General features: G+C 41.7%; 2 protein-coding genes and 2 non-coding genes across 6 annotated transcripts in view; all 4 read left to right on the forward strand.

The window, feature by feature from the left end:
* The window catches only part of LOC116702770 (plexin domain-containing protein 1), a 13912-nt gene extending 5670 nt beyond the window's left edge, over positions 1-8242 (forward strand). For 2 of the 3 annotated variants that reach the window (XM_032537198.1, XM_032537197.1), the window contains 13 exons: positions 2920-3086; positions 3359-3502; positions 5267-5336; positions 5447-5569; positions 5646-5764; positions 5855-5954; positions 6061-6156; positions 6278-6359; positions 7034-7094; positions 7183-7303; positions 7424-7459; positions 7538-7695; positions 7832-8242. In XM_032537198.1, coding sequence (XP_032393089.1) covers positions 2920-3086; positions 3359-3502; positions 5267-5336; positions 5447-5569; positions 5646-5764; positions 5855-5954; positions 6061-6156; positions 6278-6359; positions 7034-7094; positions 7183-7303; positions 7424-7459; positions 7538-7695; positions 7832-7945 — 1391 coding nt within the window. In that variant the 3' untranslated portion in view covers positions 7946-8242. The remainder of the gene's footprint in view (positions 1-2919; positions 3087-3358; positions 3503-5266; positions 5337-5446; positions 5570-5645; positions 5765-5854; positions 5955-6060; positions 6157-6277; positions 6360-7033; positions 7095-7182; positions 7304-7423; positions 7460-7537; positions 7696-7831) is intronic. The other variant, XM_032537199.1, reaches the window with a different exon arrangement.
* trnac-gca (transfer RNA cysteine (anticodon GCA)) lies at positions 3784-3855 on the forward strand. The gene has a single exon. It is a non-coding gene; the product is annotated as a tRNA-Cys (tRNA).
* trnac-gca (transfer RNA cysteine (anticodon GCA)) lies at positions 4714-4785 on the forward strand. The gene has a single exon. It is a non-coding gene; the product is annotated as a tRNA-Cys (tRNA).
* Positions 8243-8802: 560 nt separating the features above from the next.
* Positions 8803-23813, forward strand: part of lasp1 (LIM and SH3 protein 1) — a 28191-nt gene continuing 13180 nt past the window's right edge. Inside the window, exons 1-3 of the mRNA XM_032537204.1 lie at positions 8803-9140; positions 17115-17209; positions 23695-23779. Of these exons, the coding sequence (XP_032393095.1) occupies positions 9072-9140; positions 17115-17209; positions 23695-23779 (249 nt within the window). The 5' untranslated portion in view covers positions 8803-9071. The remainder of the gene's footprint in view (positions 9141-17114; positions 17210-23694; positions 23780-23813) is intronic.

Here is a 23813-nt window from a genome sequence, read left to right on the forward strand (position 1 = left end):
AGACTCGTGAATATTCATTAGGAAACTTATCCCTGAGTGGCTAGTACTTGTTGCCTGCTCTGGTTGGGTTGGTTATGCTTAGACAAGAGGAGTGGGATTGGTTATGGTTAAGGTAAGAATTTCAGGGCGAGCCAATCAGGGATGAGTCTTCCCCTACCACCCAGCTCACAAAATAAATCCAGTGCTGCTAATGTTAACCAACGTTAGCTTATGATTTAAGCTAGCGTTAGCATGAGTTTGGGGAGCAAGCAAACTTTATGCATAAGTAACAGTGAATATCGACACGGTTAAATTGAGGTTAACAGGTGTTTGAGCTTAGGTTCCCTAACCGGACCACTTTAAGATCTAGTAGAGTCACCCTGCTCAGTTTTAATCTGCTCAGTTACAAGTCCCGACATGAAAACACCGGAGCAACAGAGACGAACTCTTCGCGGCAGCCAAGCTGACCACGGCAGGACATTCACGGTGTTTCTGACGGGAAACTGAACACGACGGAGTGATTATCATGGCTTTTTTGTTCGTAAAGGTTGCCGGCGCCGCTTCAAATGCCTCCTGTCGTTTCCTGAAAGCCAGAAACAAAAAACAGCAAACGTTAAGGACAGGAGGTTGCGCTAATTTAGGGTTAGATGAGACACCCCGCGAAAGGAGAACGCTGTCTCTGGGTATTTATAGGCTGCTGCGTGACGTCACCGTCGTGTACCGTAACGTACCTAAACATCCGCGTATCAAAAAATGAAAACAAAAAACATTCGCGTATCACCGTAATGTTCTAAAAAAGATAGAGAGTGATACAGGGATACAATGCTGAATGACTTAAATAATGATCTGACATGCTTTTGTCACTTAGCTCTATTTTCTAAACATCCTTAGCTGAATAAATATGTTTTATGTGGCAACATTCACCCTCTAAATGCAGCAGTGGAATTACGCAAAGTACTGTTACCTTACCTACACGCTTTGAGGTATTTTGCTTGAGCATTTTCATATTATGCTTCTTTATACTTTGCTTTATACTATGCTTCTATATACTACTCAGCTACCTTTTGAAAGCCATTAGCGTTTTTCTACACTAGTTAATTTCGACTACTAGTTAATTTGCAAATTCAGATTATTAATACAAAATATAAATCAGATAATAAATTATGATGTATCTTTATGGATTAAACAGTATAGTGTGCCTAGTAGTAGAACCATCTTTACCAGCTGCAACATAGTGGAATTTACGCATGAACGTCATGAATAAATATTATTATTAAATTCGCAATTTAACATGATGAGGGATTTTATTTTTTGGTATTTTAAGGATATTTTGATGCTAATTTTTTTGTAGTTTGCACTTTGAATGCAGGCCTTTACTGCTATTGCTATTTTACTCAAGTAAAATATCTTCTTCCTCCACTGTCTAAATGTATTATTTGATCCTACTTTAGCACCTGGAAGTAGATAATAAACAAGTTGCCCTTTTCTTGTCAATGTCAGAATGGAATTCAATCTGAAAGTTTACATATGTAAATGTATCGACTGGAAGATATTTATTAATTTATGAGACCATCACTAAGCTACTTACCCCATTTGTTGTTAAAGGGGGTATAGCTGTGTGACAGAGGATTTGACTGCCGATCAAAAGGTCCCCAGTTCATCTCTGGGACATGTAGCATGTATCATACCAGTGCATTTACATTTAAATACGTAGAAATGTTTTATACATGTAAGACAACAATGCAAGTTTATTTAAACATATGCTATAGTTCATCATAAAACAGCAAGGAAAATATTTCATAACTAAGCATTTAATAAATTAGCCTTAAACGGAAACACCTCTTGTCCTTCATGCGTTCTTGCCGATGTACCATGGCGATGCCCAACTCCTAAAAACCAATCCAAAGATAGATTCTACCAGTGGTGCTAAAATAAACTCCTAACATCAACTAGGAATATGGGATTTTCAATATGTAACTTGAAGAAACACAAGCCATCAATTAAAACACCCAGAACTGTTAAACAAAGCCTGCCTACCGCAGTCTGCTGACTAAATATGGTTTACGTTGTTTGTAGGATTTGAAAGTTCCTTTAGAGCAGGGGTGTCAAACTCATTTTCACTAAGAGGCCAGACTGGAAAAGAGAATCACATCAAAGGCCAGACACGTACAGTTTATTGAAATGCTTGTAAATACATACTGGATAGTCAAATGTCTACCTGTAGTATTTCATGGGTCATTTTTTATGCCTTTTTCGACTTTATTTGACTATTAACTTAAGTTTGTTTAAGTTTGTTTTTATTTCAAAAGGGACAGTGTATATTAATGAACATTTTACAATTGAAGAATGTAAATGTACAGGATTATAGCCAAAGGCTAATTTCCATCCTTACAGTCCCGACTTGTTGAACTTCAGTCAACATTAAGCAACATTAAGTTCCTTAGCCATCCGAGTCCCAAAGTTCTGCCATCTTCTGTTTTGAGTGTGGCGTAAATTGGAGTTTGATAACAGTTTCCCATCTTTTTTGGTTTGGTTTGGCGCACAACTAGACAGGGCCAAACTTTATTGTGAGCCTACATTAATAGGCGGGCCGGGGGAAAATCTGCAAGGGGCCGGGTTCAGCCCGCAGGCCTTGAGTTTGACACATGCGCTTTATAGCATCACCAAATGTTATTTATATAGTTTCTATTGTCATTCAATAATGCCTTGCACTGACAAGGCCTGGACTGACAATATCAAAAGCAAATTCTAATTTCTCATTTGGCTGAGTGGCTGATACTGAGCCACAACTGTAAACATCATTCATCGAGACAGTGGTTCCCTTCTTTTCAGTGGATTTGGAATTTAATTTGCCATAAAAGAAAGATGCAAGTGCTTATATCATGACATTCCATAATGACCAGCACAACATACTAACCTGATATTCATTATTTTGGACAGATGTTTGGTACAGTGTGATCTCACAGCAGCATGAAGACTCAATTGGAGGCGACAGTCATCCTCGCAGAGCTCAGGGGTCATCTTCGGGCCCCGCTAGGATCAGCAGGGCGGTCCTGGGTGGAGGTCTAACCATCAACACGCTCCCAGACAACATGACACGTGTAGTGGTGAGAGCTGCACCACAGTGTTTCTTATGACTGTAATGGTTTGTGGCATTGATTTTGCTTTGGGCTTTTGACGTGTTCTATTTGTTTTAGTTGGAGTTAAACACTGTCCTTCAGTGGAAATCGAGTTTCCTTGTTTCCACTCACTTTGAACAATATGACAGCACATAATTTAACCATGTACAGAGTAAAGTTTTGATTCCCGTAGGACACCCCCTCTAAATACTGTCACACCGTTACCAGCTCTGATCTTCTGTGTTTTTCTTGTGTGAAAGGAGGATTCTGGGAAGTATTACACATGGCGCAGCTTTGGCCCAGAAGACCAGCGCACACGGGAACTATGGGTAGACATGAGTGACGTCCGACATGGCCAAGTTAGAGTCCATGGCATTCTGTCAAATTCATACAAACAGGCTGTGGTGAGCAGAAAATACATTCCCTTTCTTACTTCCTTTGTAGGTTATAAATTAATCACACACACACACACACACACACACACACACACACACACACACACACACAGTTGGAATTCATATTGTAATTTACCAGGCCATCAATAAGAAATGGGTGACATTTGTAGGGGGTGTAGCTCAGTGGTGGAGCATTTGACTACAGATCAAATCTAGATGGAATGAATTGACATTTCAGCCATATGGTCATTTACAACACAATCAACATGCAGTGTTGGATGCTGTTGTGAGGGGGTGTAGCTCAGTGGCAGAGCATTTGACTGCAGATCAAGAGGTCCCTAGTTCAACTCTGGGTGCCCCCTATATTGTAAAAACATGCTATATGGATGCTCTGTAAAGATCACAAGCACACACACAGCCACAGATTCTACATTTGTGAAAGAGAAAATCCAGAAGGTCTACCCTGCTAGTTTATGTGAGAATGTAGTTCAGTCTGAAGCATATGGTAACACGGCTAGGGGAGCTGAGGGACTAGGAAATGCCAAGAGTTATAGGCTTGCCAGAGGCTGTCAACACCGCTCCAGTTTTGACCTCTATTGTCCAAAACCTGGCACCTGGGTAATACACACGTACATCTCACTTTCATATGAAAAGATGTGGTGGATCAGGTACAGGAAAGTGGAAAGAAAGTACTTTGGCTTTATAGAAACAGCCAATCCAGGTGACATAGTTGGGGAAACAACAATTCTTACAGCAGATTATAAATTGTTTAAGCTAAGAAGAAAAATGTGCTTGCAGTTTGGGAAATCAAAAGACACGTGTTTTTTAGTATTATATTATACAGCTAAAGCTACAGTCGAGGGTTATCATTTTTATCAATGGTTACAGCAAGGACAGTTTTCCAATTTGCTCAGTTGATCTTGAGACTGATAATGTGGATTTTAAAAGTGAATCATGGTGTTTTGGATCTCAGTTATTTAGCAGAATATCTGTTTTGAGAAGTACACACCCGGTTACCTCAATGACCCGCTCCTACACAGCCAAGTTTTGTCTATGTTTTAACTAGATCATTACATTGTAGTTACATCAGACTGCATGCTGAGGAAAATGTTAATCCTGGATTGGCTGCTTAGGAGTCTGAGGCAGAGCCTGTTAGTGTACATGAGTGCCTGTCCCTGTACAAACAATATCTTATGATTAGAATATGTTGTGTGAGCATGGGGGGTATAGCTCAGTGGTAGAGCATTTGACTGCAGATCAAGAGGTCCCCGGTTCAAATCCGAGTGCCCCCTCTTTTCAGTAAAAACTGGACATTCATATAGTCTGACAGTTCTAACCGTTGACATTGAATCATGTTTAACTGAATTGTATTGAGTCATGTTTAATTGAGTTATAATCCTTAAGATTTAAGTCTGGGTTCAACAGTGGCTATTAGTGGTGAGGTATTGGTCTGAAAGACGCAAACACTGGATAACTTCCTGTAAATTCCTTGTCTGTGGACTAAAACTTTCTGAACATACAGGAGGTGGAGTAACTAAATGAGTAAGAGTGGTGTTTTATAATAAAATAAAATGACCTTTCAATAAGAGAAATCAAACAAAACAGCTTTTACCAGACAATTAAACCTTTTGCAGCTTCTTTATTCCATAGAATATAAATGTAGTCATTCTCCCCGCTTTAGGAGCTGATCAGGATGCTTAGTACTGTAGAATAGCAACTCAAAACATAACCTCAATTTCTATTTCTCTCTTTCTGTCTCTATCTACTCTGCAGAGGGTTGCCCTGTCGTTTGACTTTCCTTTTTACGGACATTACTTGAGGCAGATTACCATAGCAACTGGAGGTACTTTTTGATTTTATAACAGATGTTTAAGTGACCTTTCCTGCTTCACGTTTAGAATGCAAATCCTACTACTCAATGCCTTACACATATTTCCACCTGGCCATTTTCAGGGTTCATCTTCACAGGGGACATTACTCATCGTATGCTGACCACAACCCAGTACATCGCCCCTCTAATGGCTAATTTTGACCCCAGCTACTCCAAAGAATCTACTGTGCAATACCTGGATAATGGTAAGATGGCACCTGATATTTGAACACACTTGTCTGATCACTTGTCAGACTCCTGTTTGACATTTACTGTCTTCAGGTGAGGCGTTTGTGGTCCAGTGGGAGCGGGTCAGACTCCCAGGAAAAGAGTCAGGAGGAGCCTTTACGTTTCAAACTGCACTTTACAAAACAGGAACCATCACGTTCAGCTATCGAGATGTGAGACACACCTCTGCTCTGTGCTTTAATTGAGTTGTCTTCCTTATTGCCGCATGCATAAGTGATTCCTCTTTTTGTCGGTTTTATCAGATACCTCTGTCATTAGATGTGATGGGTTCAGCTGAGCATCCAGTAAAGGTCGGCGTGTCTGATGCCTTCATGGTCACGCCACCTTCTCCTCAATCACAAGGTCAGCAATAATGCTTATGCCTGTCCGCCACCAAAAGACATAATCAGCCTTCAGAGAGTCTTGTGAAACCCTTCAGGTATTTAACCCTGTGATATCTGTAACAAAGATGCCCAAAGGCGGACGATTTACGAGTACCACCGGGTTGAGATCGACGCTACAAAGGTCACCAGCTACTCTGCTGTTGAGTTCACTCCACTGCCTAGTAAGTGATCCATCTCTATCATCAATAAAGGATTAGTTTCACTACTCAATATGTCAGACTGCATCAACACTCAAACACTCAAAACTTCAGTTTTCTTGCTTGTCTCTTTCTCTCTGTTCAGCCTGCTTGCAACATGACAGCTGTGAGCTCTGCATGTCATCCAACCAAACATCTGGTTGCAGCTGGTGCAATGTACTCCAGAGGTGAGCAGGACATTACCATAGCCCACATGTTCTTATTTTAGTTTTGAAAGGTGGATAGAGCAAGAATAAAGTAACCAATAGACACCACCATGAAGCTTCACCAGTTGATTACGAACATTGAGGAAATTCGTTTTTTTTTAAATGTTGTGTTTGAATATGCAAATGAGGTAGTATCTAATTAAATATGTTCTAATGTGTATACTTTCCCAGAACACAGATCTGAATATAAATAAAGCCAGATTCAAAATTGTTGTTTCATTTTGTTGACATTCCCGAGGTTTTCACAGAGGGAATTTCAGATTTCTCTTTTTATCACTTACTAAATCAGAAAAAGAAGAATAAAAGAATAAAACTAGAGTTTTATTCTTTATTCTGGAGATTTCTGGAATTTTAAGAAAATGGCCTTTGAAGATATGTATTGTTAAAATCCGTGCATTCTTATTGGAAGCCGCTATTTACAGACACAATATTTAATTAAATCCTGAGCATCATGTTATCTTTCCCTAAGGAGAAATATACAGTCACAAATTGATTGAATATTGTATTGTATGTTTTCTTTCCACTAGTCTGAAAAAAGACAAAATATCCCAAAATCTAAAAATTGACAAGTGTATGAGAAATATACCGCCTTCATGGTCTGGCTTTTCAACCTCACACAATAATGTGTGTTTTAGGTGTTCAGATGGCATGGATAGACACAGACAAGAATGGTTGGACTACGCCTGTTCAGAAGAGGTATTGCTGGACATCAAGAATAAAAATCTGCTTATTTCCCATTTTTCAGACTCATGCATGTATTATATTGTGTTATTGTATATGGCAGAGCAAAAATGCAACCTGTGAGGATTACTCCAGAGTCGACGGCTCCACTGGTTCTTCCATCACACCAGAGCTCGAGGAAGTGACCTCACTGACTCCTCGGCAACAAGGCTGTGATGGTGACGGTGAGACTGAGCTAATTTTTTGTGTCAGTACAACATATACATTGCAGTATAACGTATGCAGTATTTCACCACATTTTGTTGCTCGCTCAATAAAAATGACTGCTTACTGTCTTCTTCCAGATAAGACCAAACATCATATATTTAAGACTGGCAATGGTGAGTTCATACTTGTGAGAGCCAGTATAGTTAAGCTTTCTGAACGGATATAATTATGGGACTTCATCTTTAATACAGATGTGAGGACAGATTCTTCAACCAAGAGTGATGGGTTGGCTAACACTGGAGTGATAGCCGGAATAGCAGCTGCGCTGGTGTTACTTTTGGCTCTGATACTGGTAGCTCTTTACATCAACTACCATCCTACTGCTGCATCACCACTTTACCTCATCCAGGTGAGCACTGAATGAGTCCCACACCTGCCCTGACAGGAGCCAGGTGTGCTTAAATTACACATGTCCATGTCAAACGTCACATCAAATGTCATTTTCTGTGCTTGTGTATATGTTTTTGTTTATTTTTTATTTTTAGCGACGCAACAACTACTGGCCATCCTTGAAGTTTCAGAAGCAACAACCTGGTTACACAGAAGTGGAAGGAGAAGGTCATGAAAAAGACAGCATTGTCGAAGCTGGGCCATGTTGAAGTGATGGACGGAAAGGTGGATACATGTTTGCATTGAACTGAAATATTCAAATGTATAAATTTGTCCAAAGCCAGTTCAACTTTTACAGTCAGTTCATGGCTCCCTTGTAAAAAGGTGAAATTGTTGCAACAGTTTGTGTAGATTATAGCTGAATGTTATTTGATATTGAAATATTTCATTAGAAATGCATATCTCTGCTGTCTCCCTTTTCAAAATACTGTATATAATGTGACTGCAAATGCATGCCACAAGGTTGACAAATAAAAAATAAATTACATAAACTGTGGTGTTTTAAATCATACAAATACATATCTGATTCTTTTAAGCTCCACTTTTTGTTTTTAAAAGAACATGATGAGTAGCCTATTTCAGCTTGCAAGGCTTTTGTGTTTTTATGTCAGATTCAGCAGTACTTAATGTTGTACATATTACGGGGGAAAATCCCCAAAAGAAAATGTTATGTGGGCTAGATACAGTACAGCTTTTTGGTCAGCAGGTGTCATCCGAACCAAATGTATAATATGGACGTCAAGTAGGACATGCTGCAGTAACGTGGCAGATGTGTAAAAATTTAATTTGAGAATACTGGATTGATAAAGCCCCCAAAACCTGCAACAATAAAGATGATCGCATGAGTTAGGTATGCGTGCACAGATGGGACGAGGACATGTTGCATGCACAAGGGTCGACCTGGATGTCTTTGCAGTTACACAAAACTGGGACTGTGATGCCGAATACCCGAGTACTTACGTCTTAGTTAAATATAATGGATAGGTGGTCTAGTTCCTCTAAAATAATGATCAAATGTTTCTTTTGCAAGTAAAAAAATTGGATCCTCCCACGCGCCTCTTCCCTTCTCGGATACGCGCAGTCGAGGGAGGGAGAGAGGGGGGAAGCGGGAGCGTGCTTTCCGTGTCTGGTTAGTGGACTGACAGCCAGCTGTGCGGCTACAACGACAACAACAACCTCTTGGATTTTCTACATACAACTAGATTAGTGTTGGTCTGCTACTGATCATAATCGTACACTATAGCTAGTTTTTGAAGTGAGGACCCGGCAGCACAAAGCAAAACCAGTACCATCGGCGGTTTCCGTGCTAACTAGCTAGAAGAGCATTCCTCCAACATGAATCCGTTGTGTGGCAGATGTAATCTAGTCGTTTACCCCACGGAAAAAGTGAATTGTCTGGACAAGGTAAGGAATTGTCTTACTTTGTATTCTTCTGTTACAAATACTCTTACTACACATTCCTCCCTTTGTACCCTGCCTGCACTTAATTTTGCTCTCCTAAAATGACACCTTTCACATTTTTTTGTGAATGAATTGAACACCCCAACAGGACAGGTATTTCGTTAGCAGGGCAAGCTAACGGCTAGCTTTACGTCTGAAAGGCGATAGCACAAGAGCGGGGACCAGAAACGAATGCACATCTTATCGTGTGAATAATGGACTACTTTTAAGGAACAAGAATTTATAATTTGTTATTATCCCGACAATGACTCAAGGCAACGATATTGATTCACCCTAAAACAGCGCCTCAGTGCTCGCGACGGTCTGGTTTGGGCCTGGTTGGCACAACTGCTTTGAAGACAACCGATGGATACCGTTAGCTAACGTCTCTTAACCTTTTCTTTTTCTCGTATTGTGTAGTCGGGGGATTTAACGTACAAATACTCAACTAAATAGGACTTTTGATAATAATATAGTTCCCTAACCAAGCTTTTGGTGGGCCGCGTGGACTGATTTTGACATCTTTGTGTCCAATTCACCGGTTAATCACAGCCAGGGACCATCAGTGGAGTCGCTTTGATTAGTTTCTAGAGTTAATCAAAATCAGTAGCCTAATCTCAGCCAATGTGCTAATCGTGTCAATTTTACCCGTAGTGACTCTGCTCAGGCTACCAGTTCACATGTGAGAAACAATTTGGGTTAAGATTGCTACGTCACGTCCAGCTCCTGTCACCTCTTTAGCTATAAGAAGGTAATCATGTGTTGATTATTGCATTTAGGTCCAATTGCATGCTGCTGCACTCAGTTAAACTGTGACTTTGCAACAAGATACATGTAACGCACTCAGCTTAATAGGTGGGTGGGGTCTGCTACGTTTGGCACATGAATAGCAATGTTTACGTATTTCTACCAAAGCAGAGCTTGGGGCAGGTGGATAATATGTCTAATAGACGTCTGAATGGCTAGTGTAAACCAATCCCTGTTGAGACGTGTTTATCTGTTGGGGTTGACTGACAAGGAAGGTATGGAGAGAGCACACAAAGCACATTATCTAAAGTACCATCAGCTCTTGATTGGATGCGTTATTGCTCTTTGCAAGGATGTGTTCTTGAATGCTCCATGACTGATGTTTTTCCAAAGTGCTCTGAACTGGAATTGATTTATCTCTGAACCCCTCTTAATATATGAGCGATCCAACCCTTAAAAATACGAGTCATGTTAGCAGGCTGCTATTGATGAGAGCCAAATTGCCACAACTACAGCCTGAATGGGCTTTGGTATCTGGCCTAAAGCAGAGTGCATTCCAGCAGACAGACACTCCCATAAAACGTGCTCTGTCAGAGGCCTGCTGTGCCGTCTCCCTCTGAACCAAGCACAGGAGAGTAGCCTGCCGTCTGTCTTTGCTGCCATTCCGCATCAGTGCTCACCTCTTCAGCCACACCAAAACAACCTCCCCTTTCCCTTCTCCATGACACACACACGCACACACACACACACACACTGCCTTTCTTGTTTGTTTTAGGCAGCCGAGGCCACATTGGCTAGGGGTTTTGTTCCCTGTGCTAGGCTAGCTCAGGTAAGGGGAGTCAACGTTTCTGCCACTTCTTCTATTGGTGTTCTCAGCCATTGATGAATACCTTTTTACCTGAAAGTCTTCTTCTATGATATTCCTCTGTGGTGTAGAGAGAGACTGAGCCACAGAGTCTTGTCTGTCTCTACGCTGCATTCCAGTATAGCAGGGCTGGGCCCAGCAGAGGGAGCGGGAAGCCGAGCACATGTAAAGACAGGAAGTGGATTTTGGTTGAGGCTCTTGTTAGTAACGGGTTTGCCTTGTTATGTGGCTTCCCCTCAGTACTTTAAATATTTTCGGATTGTAAGGAGTTTAGAGCTGCTTATTTGGGCCAAGTATGGGCTCATATCTATCAGGTTATCTTTTCGTAGCTGTTGAAATGGCCGTTAGCCAATAAGGCTTGCAACAAGGAAGTGATACACTAGTGCCTAATATGTAAACCTAACCAGTCAAAGTGGTCACATTGAGCTTAATGTGCAATAACTGAAGGAGTGAAATGATTTGTATGTGTGTCACTTTAAGATTAACAGCCGTTTCCAGCACCCAGGAAGTGTGTGTTTTCAAGATAAATGGAGAGATCTGCAGTGTGAGTAGATAAAGCTCATCTCTCACTGAAACACTGTGTCTGTGTACTTAATTATCTCTAAGAGCTGCCTGCATATGGTATGCCTGTTCCTACCGGCAGGTAAAGATTTACTCATATTTAACGGTGTAACCAGTTCCTCAGTAGTAAATCAGCTACTATTTCAGTGCACATAGTAAAAAGTCTATAAATAATGAGATAAACTGACGTGTTCTGAAAGCTCATCCTTTAATAAGTAATTCTGAAGCACAAACATTGCTACTGGCTCTTGAATATATGTTTTGGCTCTCGACTATGTTAGCAATGTCAAAACATCTTGATAAGTGTTTATGCACAACATTGGCGTGTTTCTTCTGAGGCTCTTATGCTTGCTTCAGACAGCTTTTATGCAACAAATGATCTCCCACGTGGCACCAGGTATCATGGATAAGACACAGCCTTTCTCAAAACAAAACAGTCTGTTAGTGGAGGAGAAAGTTAAAAAATGGATAGACAAAAGCAGACTGGGAGGTTATTTCCTTTATATCAGCATGGCAGTAAAAGGCTTTTACAATGTAGACAGACATAAAAAATACACCAGTGTTTCCATTATTCTGCTGAATTGCTTTTGATCCCTTATGTCATACTCTCATAATAATCAATTGCAGGAAGGAATCCCTTCACAAATTGTATATAAACTTTAAAAGAGTTTTTTTAGTAGTCTTTCAGTTGGGTAGACGGCAAAAAAAAATGTTTGCGACACAGTGGTTCACATGATCTTAAATGTGAGACAGTTGGCATTACCAAAAGTGTGTGTAGTAATCAGATTTCATACACCATTCGCTTCACACACTGATGTATCTGACACGTACGGTAGTTCTGTACTCCAGCTTTAACAGTTACGACCGACTTGGGTCCATTTGAATTATTTAGCTAACACACTGGTTGCTGTGTTATTTGGCTTTAGTGTGGGGTTTCTGGTTAAGATGTGAGCCTCAATTGTACTGCTGCCTCTCAATCCCAGGAAATTGCTGGAAAAGGGGGTTAAAGGTCAGACGAGTACAGTATGCAAGTTGTACAGCTCTGTATAGTCTTTACTGAATGAAGGAGCTTACATCATGCTTAGTCATGTGAAATCAAAATCTAAAAAAAAATGGATTTATAACACTGTGCTACATATAATCACTATGTTCCTTACTGTTTGTATTTCAGTGTTTTTGCAAATATAGTGTGAACACATTTCCTCTGACTCCAGATTTAGAGGAATTTGTCTACCTCTTTGCCTATATTTAGACAGATCATTCTGAGAGCTGATTCATGTTGCCCAAATGCCACAAGTGGTGAGGAATCTGGCCAGCGATCATTACTCACCTCCCTTTGATGACTCACAGTCACACAAACACACATTACAGTCAAAATCACCTGAGGTGTTGACTCCTCAGCGAGCAGCCAGGTACTTCTCCTTTTTGTGAGTTTTATCAGAAAAAGGAACTGGTTCACACATGCTGTTTGCTCTCCCAATCTATGACAGCTTTATTTTTACCAGCACACAAAAATCTGACCTGAGTTGCTCTGGCTTAAAATAAAGTGTACAGAAAGTAAGGCAGAGAGACACTTTGATCAAATATCAGCGCCTTACAACATGATGTAAAGGGAATTTATACAGATGATTTATGACATGGCAGAAGTGTTTTGCCATTTAACCTTTTACTTTGCTCATATCCTTATCCAATGTATATATTTCATTCTATATCTTTTATGCTGTGATTTTTATGTTTTTATTACTGGTATATCCTCTTACAGGGGCGGCAGGATGTGTATGTTACTAAGTGCACATTACAATCTGGAGTGGTTTGGAAAGTGTGTTAAGTGAGTGCATACTCTACTCTAGCTTAGTATGTCTGTTCCCATCACTGTCTGTCTGCTGGCCAGCAACAAAGCTCTTGGCCTGGATCAAAATGAATGGTATCAGGTAGGCTAATAATTAACCAGCATGCTTTAATGAGTTAGTTTCCTGGATTAGCACCGGCCAGATGTGGGCAGTTTGTCTTCAGGCATGTACTGCCTTATGCAAGTATAATCTTATAAACCGAGTAAGCTGCTTCAATGCCGCTTATGTGTGTATATATGGTGGTGGTTTTAATTTATTTAGCTCCTAAAATAAGCATCTGAGTCAAAGAGCCATCACAGCGTTTTTCAAACTATGAGCCTAATCAGCTTCTACAATCATAAAACAAAGTGGTTTAGACTGAAGTGAATTGCTACTGATTTGGCCAAAAGTTGTTTCATCAGGCTCCCTAGGGATGTCTGTCAGCGCTATAATGCGCTAAATTCCTCTGATGCTTAATTTGGTGATTACCAAAAGACTGGATTGTGAAAACCCACTTAACACTGTCTGTAGATTAGGTCGATTCCCCCCCCCCCCCCCCCCCCCCCCCCATCTAAAAAATAACAATATTTTCTGAGATTCTCATCTAATCAATGTAGAAAATAACACCAACCAAGTCCTGGTAAATTTGCCTGCTCTTTGAGTCACCTGGTAGGGCCTTAACCAATGTTTCCAACCAGTGTTTCTATCAGTCAAGTGGTTTGGTAAATTATGTTTTTGTGGTTGGTGGACAAAACAAAGTGAGAAATCTGCCCTGTTTAGATTACACACTAATACTCATTTAGAAAATGGTTGGTTGTTACAGCCAGCATTTTAATGCCTAAAAACAGTCACAGTTGTCTCCTATTAGTCTGTAGGTGGTCAGATTCTCACTAACCATCCCTCTGTGTGTGTGTGTGAGATGTGTTTGCGTACATGGTGTCTGAAGTTGTGTGGGCATCCCAGATAGCTGCAGGGTTTTTGTCCAGGCCAACTTGTATTTGGTTATCACCGCGAGTGAAGAACCAGGCTGACTGAGCCTTATAACCTACATACAATACTCCACACATGTACACACGCAGTTAATTCTCACACACACGAGTACACATGTGCCCTTGAGCTGGGCTGATGCAGGGAGACAATGCTGGTTGTTTTAATTTTTTTTTTTTTTTGGGGTGTTTTATTTCTAGGGCTCCATCTCTGCATTGTCCTCATTTTCCAGTTGACTGCCAGATCTTGCCTCAAAGAATAAGGAGCCAGGTTTTCCTGGACAAGTGCTGGATGGCCTCTCGAACACGCATTTGGGATGTTTCTCGCCCCCACATTTGTCCTAATTGTAGACCACGTAAATTCTGACCAGATACTGTATATTGAGATGGTGTCTAGGTTAAGATGAGCTGGGCGGTGGTGTAGGCGTGGCATTAGAATGCTCTTCAAATGTGTCTCCAGTAACCACTTGTGATTACATTTCACCTCCCTCCACATTAGATTTTTTTTATCTGTGAGAAACTATGACCAATATTGAGCATAAAAAACATGTGTTCAGCCATACAACTGGAAAAGATGTCTGCAGCGGCTAAATGATTACTGAATAAAACTTACCAGGAAGTCCTTTTTTAATGTGTCAGTGATGTATTTACATTTTAATAGTCACTGAAAATGTCGACACATGCTGCCCTGACCTCCTCCACATGTTGCCTGAGTGAATTTTTAGCTGTCCAATTGTTGTTGCTTCATCCAAGATGCAGGTTAGCTTGAGGTGTCTCTGTTCACCTCCGATGTTGTTAATGTGAAGGTGACAAGGGTTGTCCTGGTAGAAAATTAGTTAGCAAACATTCCTAAGCCTAGCCCAACCTGCTAACAGTAGATTTCAGCAGGCTTGTTCTCGGGAATAGACCCAAGGATAATATTTATTCAGGAAAACAGGAGTGTCAAAGTCCATTTTTAGCAGTTATGCTCACCTTTCTCCTGCAGCATTTGCTTGTACATTTCTTTATTAGCTGTTTAAGCATTTCCTTGGTTTATTATTGTCACAGATTTGGAGTTATGAGTCTGAGTCTGTGGAGAATATCATACTTGGCTGCTGCACTACAGGCAGAAGAACCAGACGGGATGCATGCAAAAATGGCAGCCACTACAGCGGCAAATCAGCTGAAGCTAGAGGAAATGGAATCTCCCTGCACTGTGCTGTTTGTAAAGAGATTTGCCATTGCAGTGGCCAGAACAAAGGAGAAGGCTCACAGTGGAAAAGAGTAACACTATGTGTACATCTGCAACTCCCTCAGGCCCGTTTGGGTTGTAGTGGGATAAAGAGTTTGCATTCGGAGGCTTGGCCCAGTGGGTTTGGCTGTGGATCACAGCTCCGCTAAACAGAGCCCGGGCTCGGTCTCCACTGTGAGTCTCCTCTTTTCTATGTCTTAGTCAATATTGCTGGCTCACAGCTACAAACACCCATGTCAAACACACACATACACTTGCCTCTCGTCACCGCATACCACCCTGGGTGGTCCGTTACATCCAGACAGAACAGACAAGGCTGCTCTTAAAGCCAGCCTGAAGCCATATTCTTGTTTGATAATGGAAGGAAGTGAAATGCCCATTGTGCATTGTGTTTGGTCATGTTTCCATACATAGCGCTGCCATTATTGTGTGCAGCTTTTACAGTCCGTAAATGTCAACATCCTGGTCTTTTATTGCTATCTGTTTATCAGTGCTTTTACACATGCTATATTATATCAAACTGTATACCTGTCTTATCCCGAGCAGACTGTGTGGACTCAAACTTGCATTGTGCATGTGTTTGTGAGTCAAACGTTGAGAAAGTGATGTGCAGTTGTGTCCTCTGTTTTGAATCATCTCTTGCCCTGTTTGTTTGGAAGATTAGTTAGTTTTGTATCTGGCCAATTGGTGTAGAAAGTGATGTGGGAGAAAGAATGAGAGGGATGACAGAGCACCCCAGGGCCATGTTAATAAGGACTCCCTCTTTCTTTTCCTCCTGTTCTTTCTTTCTCTCTCTGTGTCTTTGCACTCTTTTCTCCCTTCCCTTGACGATAGCAGGAGCAGCCAGACCATTTCTTCACTCTCTGGCGTTTTCTCTCTCTTGCCCACCCCTCCCTTCATCTTGCTCTCTCTCCAGCTCCTTCCTTTCATGTTTCCTCCCTCCTTCCAGTTTTCTCCAATCCTCCCTCCCTCGATCCCTCTTTGAACCCTCAGGCCGCAGATCTGCCCAATGCCAGAAGAGAAAAGGAAAAGAGGCGAGAGGGCGGGTGGGTGAGAGAAAGGGTGCTGAGGGAGGCATGGCCTCTTATGAAGATGGATAGAGTCGCTAGAGAAACATGCAGGCGTGCAGAGATGAGCAGACAGACAGACAGAAAGAAAGTCAAAAGGTGGTGGTGGTTTTCAGACCATACACAGTCTCTGCCTCCCCCACTAAAAACAACCTCTGTTGTTGTATATTTAGAAAATAAAATCGGATTGTAATAAAGGTGTGAACATGGACCGCACCAGATTAGATGGCAAAAACAGATACGTACTTGTCAACCATAATTCCTTTGTTGCTGTTCACACCAGCGCAAGTAGCCCAGTGTACTACTTTTAAATAGAAACCATACATTTTGCTAGCAAATAGGGGACATTTGGTTTCTTCTGTTCAGTGCCAGCATACACAAACCACTGTGTTTCCACTTTGCTTCACTTTTTCTCACATAGTCTTAACAGTCGTTATTCTTTCTGTCCGTATCCAGCTCCTGTCCATGTGAAACCTCAAGGGCAAAGAAAGTAGTTCTGGCCTCACTCATTCAATTAGCTTTCCTGTGCACGTTGGTGTATAGGTGGTGTGTTTTTGTGTGAGTGTGGGTGGTTTTGGATCCACAATCAAGGTGAAACAAATGTCTGCCTTCTCAACTCATCATGCCTTCTCTTTCTCTTTGTTTCTGACAGTACTGGCATAAAGGATGCTTCAGCTGCGAGGTCTGCAAAATGACTCTAAACATGAAGAATTACAAAGGCTTTGAGAAGAGACCATACTGCAATGCGTAAGTTGTCCCTAAGTCATCATATTGTGTATATCAATGAGCATGCCTCATGTTTTCGTCCTGCATCCCAAAGACACTGACAGCAGTGTTAAATCTGTCCACAGATGGAAATAGGGTTCGCCAAATGTGTGTGTACGTAATCATGTTGCAACCCAACTGAGGCCCCTCTCTCACTCCTCTGCTGTTTATCAGTGACTATTCCAGCTCCCCCCTCAGAGAAAAGGCCTAAATGTGGTGTGGGAAAGTGCCTTCCTCCCCCCTCCTCAGTGGGGAAGGCGGGGAGGGTATGAACAAAGGAAATTCCTAAAGTTCCTCTACAGTGACACAGGCGGACACTGAAAACTAGCATGTCCAATCACGCCTCAGCACATACTCACACACTAATGGCTCATCAAGAATCCATGGAATGCCCCTCTGTCATTACTTATAATGATTTTCTTTCCTTATTTTCTATATTAGTGGGCTAGCTTGTGGTCAGCTGTTTTCTATAGGATTTGGCTTCCTTCATGATTAAAATCAGGAACAAGTTATTTGTGGTAAGTCTAATGTAGAATAAAAGGGTGCTGTATTTTGTCTTACTTTTTTTTTTTTTAAAGGAACATACACTCACCGGCCACTTTATTAGGTACACCTGTCCAACTGCTCGTTGAACACTTAATTTCTAAGCAGCCAATCACTGGCGGCAACTCAGTGCATTTAGCATGTAGACATGGTCAAGAGAATCTCCTGCAGTTCAAACCGGCATCAGTATGGGGAAGAAAGGTGATTTGAGTGACTTTGAACGTGGCATGATTGTTGGTGCCAAGGCTGGTCTGAGTATTTCAGAAACTGCTAATCTACTGGGATTTCACGCACAACCATCTCTAGGTTTACAGAGAATGGTCCGAAAAAGAAAAAACATCCAGTGAGCGGCAGTTTCTGGGCGGAAATGCCTTGTTGATGCCAAGGTCAGAGGAGAATGGCCAGACTGGTTCGAGCTGATAGAAGGGCAACAGTGACTAAATAACCACCCTTACAGCCAAGGTGGGCAGAAGAGCATCTCTGAACGCACAGTACGTCGAACTTTGAGGCAGATGGGCTCACAGCAGCAGAAACCACATCGGTGCCACTCCTTTCAGCTAAGAACAGGAAACTGGGACTACAATTTGCACAAGCTCATCGAAATTGGACAATGAAGATTGAAAACGTTGCCTGGTCTGATGATCTCATTTCTGCTCGACAGTCGGATGGTAGGGTCAGAATTTGGTCTACACATGAAAGCATGATCCATCCTGCCTTGTATCAACGGTTCAGGCTGGTGGTGGTGGTGTCATGGTGTGGGGAATATTTTCTTGGCACTCTTTGGGCCCCTTGGTACCAATTGAGCATCGTTGCAACGCCACAGCCTACCTGAGTATGTTGCTGACCATGTCCATCCCTTTATGACCATAATGTACCCAACTTCTGATGGCTACTTTCAGCAGGATAATGCGCCATGTCAAAAGCTGGAATCATCACAGACTGGTTTCTTGAACATGACAATGAGTTCGCTGTACTCAAATGGCCTCCACGTCACCAGATCTCAATCCATAGAGCATCTTGGGGATGTGGTGGAACGGGAGATTCGCATCATGGATGTGCAGCCGACAAATCTGCGGCAACTGTGTGATGCCATCATGTCAATATGGACCACACTCCTGAGGAATGCTTCCAGCACCTTGTTGAATCTATGCCACGAAGAATTGAGGCAGTTCTGAAGGCAAAAGGGGGTCCAACCCGTTACTAGCATGGGGTACCTAATAAAGTGGCCGGTGAGTGTATATCATTTCTTGTCCATACTGTATGTCTGAACGTAGATGTTTTTTTTGCTCTGTCAGTGTCAGTCTTTATTCATCCAAATTTGGCTGCTAGAGTGTTTTGTCTGTGTTTATTAGCCACAAACAGCCATTAAATTGTCCCTCTTTGGAAATTACAGGTGTTTGTGGCTAACTAACAACAAGCACTCACAGCGTGTGACTGATTTGCACACTTAAAATATCTGTGTCCTAAAATCTCACTGTGCCCTTGTCACTGCTGCCAATCTTTGACATTTGGTTTATATATTAGGAATGTCTTCAAATTTAAAAAAGGGTCATCAAGTAAGATAGGAAAAATACAGTAGTGTTATTGTGTGAGAATGTTAATTACTTATGATGATGATAAGGAATATCATTGTTATCATTATGGTTATCATCATTATTTAGGATATTTATTCACCGCAGGGTGGCAACGTACTGTATATAAGTGCTGACCCTTAATGGGTATATGTATGCGTGTATGTATGTACAGGGGTATATGTCGGTACGTGTGTGCATACATATGCAAACACACTGTATGTATGCATGTACGTAGAAAGTTATATGGGTAAGTGTATATGTTCTTTAGTTTTTTTTTGTATAATTTATTTTATACTTCTTGTCTTGTTAATCTTTTCCCTTGACAACATGTTTGATACTCTTTAAAAATGTGAGAAGAGGTAGGGCTGATATAATCTGAAGCTTCAGACCCCTTTGGTTACGACGGCCAATAAATAAATGAATGAATGAATTCATTCATTCAAGGTGTTAAGTCCCTATGGCAGGTGTCATCCTATTGTCATCATCTTTGTTTCAACAGACTTCTTTTCCTTTTCCTTCCTCCGATGTTACGTCCGCTACCCGCGCCAGCAGAAGCAAGGCCCTTCAGAGCCTGTTTATTATGCCTCTTTCCGTTTGTTTAAAACGAGTCTTGTTCGAGTAAACATCATCAGTGGAAGAGCCTCCCACTTCAGGAAAGGAATTCAGGCTATGTTCTCTGTCATTATTCTGTGGGATAACTACTTTATCATTACTCCTCTATACTTGTCCTTGGTAATTGATATAGGCGTTGTTTGTTTTCACTGTATTCCCTCCCACCCACCTTTTCCCTGACAGTCCCATCCCTGATTAGATGCTCCAGTCACATGGGGACTCTGGGAGATTGAGGACAGCGGATAAAATTCTTTATTTCCCCAGGAGACTTGGGGGACATTGGTGGGACGCTGCCTTAGTGACTGACAGATGATGTGCAGATTTGTAGGCCTTTAAATCTCAAAACTAAGGGCTCATTGCAGCCCTTGCTTGATTGTCTAAATGACATTTAAAAGATGGCTGCGCCTAAACTTCCTCAACCATAACAGAGATAAAACCGAGATTACAGTGTTTGGACATCACAATCTGGTTGATGCTGGCACCCTAGGCCCAAAAGCTCCTAATATTTGCACCACTGTAAAGAGTCTTGTTGTCTTTGAATTTGACAGATTTCCTCAGTTGTCAGGTCTAGGTTCTTTCAGCTGAGAAATATAGCCAAGGTAAAGGCCTTTCTACATCCTAATGACTTAGAGAGGTGGAGAAATAATAATAGTGATATCATAAAGTAATAATTCAATCTACACAGACAATTGTAATTCTTTGTCTATGGGTTGAGACCATTTATCTATTCAATGCCTGCAGCTAGTCCAAAACGCTGCTGCCCGCCTCCTGACAGGAAAGAAGAACACCACATTACTCCTATGTTGCTCTCCCACCACTGGCTACCTGTTCGCTACAGGTTTGATTTTAAAATCTTACTGTTAACTTTCAAATCTATCCAACGATTGGCGCCGCATTAGCCCCTTCATGCTCACACTCCTGCGAGAGTGTTGAGATCAGCCAATCCGCTCCTCCTGGATGTGCCAATAACCAGGCTCATAACCAGAGGGGAGGGAGCCTTTGCTGTAGCTGCCCCTAACTTGTGGAACAGTTTACCATTTTGTATTATGTCATGTTCGTTTGGATTTTACATGTTGATGAAATGTTCCTGCTGAATGATGCATTACAACCTTTCCAGGTCTCACAGGGTCAAGCCGGCCACATCTCCTGGTTCCACTATGCAAACAGGCCTCTCCTCCTGCACAGTAGGCAGTTTGTGAGTGTGTGTGTGTTTACACATGCGTGGCCACCTCACTCTTCCGCCCCAGCAGTACCTCTTCTCCACTCTATTTTGATCACTCCCTCTTTTAGTTGCTAACTGAGTTTGTGCATGTTCTTCACTTCTGTCTTCGACTTATTACCTTGTTATACAACCTGACAGCTAGATGAGTGTTCCTGTGACTCACTCATAGCTTCAAACAGCCATGAAAATGTGAGCATGGTTACACACATACAGAGACATATTACAAGATCCCACTGAGTCAGTAAGCTTACATTTTTAACCCTGTTGTGTGTTTGTGTAGTTATTGACCCTTAAGTGCAAGGACAGTTTCTAAAGCCGCATTAAAGATGACAGGAACGATGACACAGTTGCGGCTTGCGAGGGTGTGTGGCTTGAACACACAAGCAGGGGTTTTTAGAGACACGGTTGCTTTGTGAGAGGAAGTGTGTTCCACCACAAACAAGACATGCCCAACTCCAAAGAAAAATTAACATTATTAGTCAGCAAGCTTTGATGAAGGGACAGTTCCCCAAACAGAGAGAGAGATACACTACTGGGAAATAAAGGGGCACGATATATGGCAGCCAATTAGTGAATGTTGCTGAATCTAAACCCATTTAGATTTATTTTGGGATTGCCTCTATACAGATATGCTTTTGTTAGATGCAACTACATATATTCTAAACTGCCAGTCAGCATTGATTAGATTTACAGCAATACAGAATGACTTCCTGAGACTCAAATCCCTTTTTTATTAATGAATGTACATTGAGAGCATAAGGAAATAGACCTCAAACACTTCTAATAAACTATCAGTGTCACAAAATGTTAGCCATGTACCCTTGTTTCAGCCCAACTTTGTCTCTTTATTTAAAATGTAAAAAATTATGTAGGTTTGCGCTTCGCAGTGGCAGGTGGCACTTTATGTAACAAACAAATGAAAAAGACAGAGTGGTGTGTCTGCGTAGAAAACACCCTTTCATTATTTCTGTGATTAGATATCTCACAGCAATAAAAGACCAGCTTCATTTGCATTGTATGATCAGCTTGTTTGCAGCCTGCCCGGCCATGTAGCAAGCCGCTCCATCTGCCTTCTACACCTGCATGTTGCTGATAACTTCCTTTTCTTGGAAAATGAGTGCTAGCAGTTGTAAAAGCCTAGTGTTTGAGCCTACACAGACCTGCATTTGTTTGTATGAATGAAAGCAGGGATCAAGTGCTTGTGTTGTGCATCACAGAGCTTCAATGCCTGCTTCGTTCAACTACTAGAACTACATTCATGTTCCGCTCCCTACTCTCTGAAATGATTTTTGGTCTTCCTTTTTAAAGTGGCTCCTTTTTCTTTTTTTAAGAATGCTTTACTTTATGTAAAATAGCCAACCACAATCCTTATGTATGTATGTATGAAGTTATTTTTAAGTTCCATAATCACATCAGGACAATGCCAATTCACTTTGTTTCTCATGTTGTCAAGGAAACGGTAACCATATTGCCTAAATGGGTTACCCAGAGGCACAGATAGTGGTAGAAGATTTTTGAGGTCACCCAGCACCTTGGGGCAGGCTGGGAACTGCAGTCCATATGAGCTGTTAGAGAAGCTGTGAGGGCTCTTCCTCTTCTACTGGATGTAAGCCATGCGTTTTTGCTGCCTAGGATTACAATGAACTGGCAGGCACCATTATTTGTTGACCTGGAGGCTACATGTGCACAGAAGCCTCCGGTGTATAAAAACACTGACTTATGCCTTGCACGCACTAACGATAGACAGTGCTTTATGTAATCAATAAGTAAGCGTGTGCTCTGAATGGCTTTTGGAAGGATACTTGTGTGCTGCTTGTCTGGGTGTTTCTGCTTACTTGTGTGTGTGTGTGTGTGTGTGTTTGCTACATTTGTTTCAGGCTGAGCATTTTCTCCTGAGCAGTAGGAGGTTGGGTGGTTGTGGGTTGGTCACGGTCAAGAAAATTCTCTGAATCTTATTCAGAAAAAGAGACTCGCCTTCATGCTCTGCTGAAACGGACTGCCCATGACATCATTCACACTCACCCACTGTCTATTTGACCCTGTTGCTGTGTCTGTTGCTTGCTGTGTCTCTTCCTGTTATCCCCCATAGAGCTTCCCCCATGTGTGTATGTGCATATGTTTGTGCCTGTGTTTTGAAAGCATGGTGAGCTTTTTCCACACCTGCTATGGCTCCCCTCCAAAACTCTGCAACCTTCAGGCTCTCATTTCCCCACACAGCCCCTGCTTGCACTTCCTCTTTTTCAGACTACCTTGGCTCCCACTGACAGTGCATTGTGTGTTATACTGACATGCTTTTTGTCTACAGGGGCTCCTAACTCAACCTCAGGACCACCTTGAATAACAAATGCCCTCACTGTGGGGCCACAGACTGCACACTACTTGAGTCAGGCAGTTTTTTCTCTTAGAGTCGAGGCTTGAGCATCACAGTTGGGAGCCTGAGTTGCAGCTGACATCTGCCTGTGTGTGTTAACTGTATACTAATATTCTTTTTCTGTTTTGTGTGTTTATTTTTTTAGACACTACCCTAAGACAACATTCACCTGTGTGACTGACACTCCAGAGAACAACCGCCTCAAACAGCAGAGCAAGATGCAGAGCCAGGTAACTCACTCTCTCTCTCTCTCTCTCTCTCTCT

The sequence above is a fragment of the Etheostoma spectabile genome, chromosome 15, assembly GCF_008692095.1.
Source record: "Etheostoma spectabile isolate EspeVRDwgs_2016 chromosome 15, UIUC_Espe_1.0, whole genome shotgun sequence".
In the NCBI taxonomy this organism is placed as follows: Eukaryota; Metazoa; Chordata; class Actinopteri; order Perciformes; family Percidae; genus Etheostoma; species Etheostoma spectabile.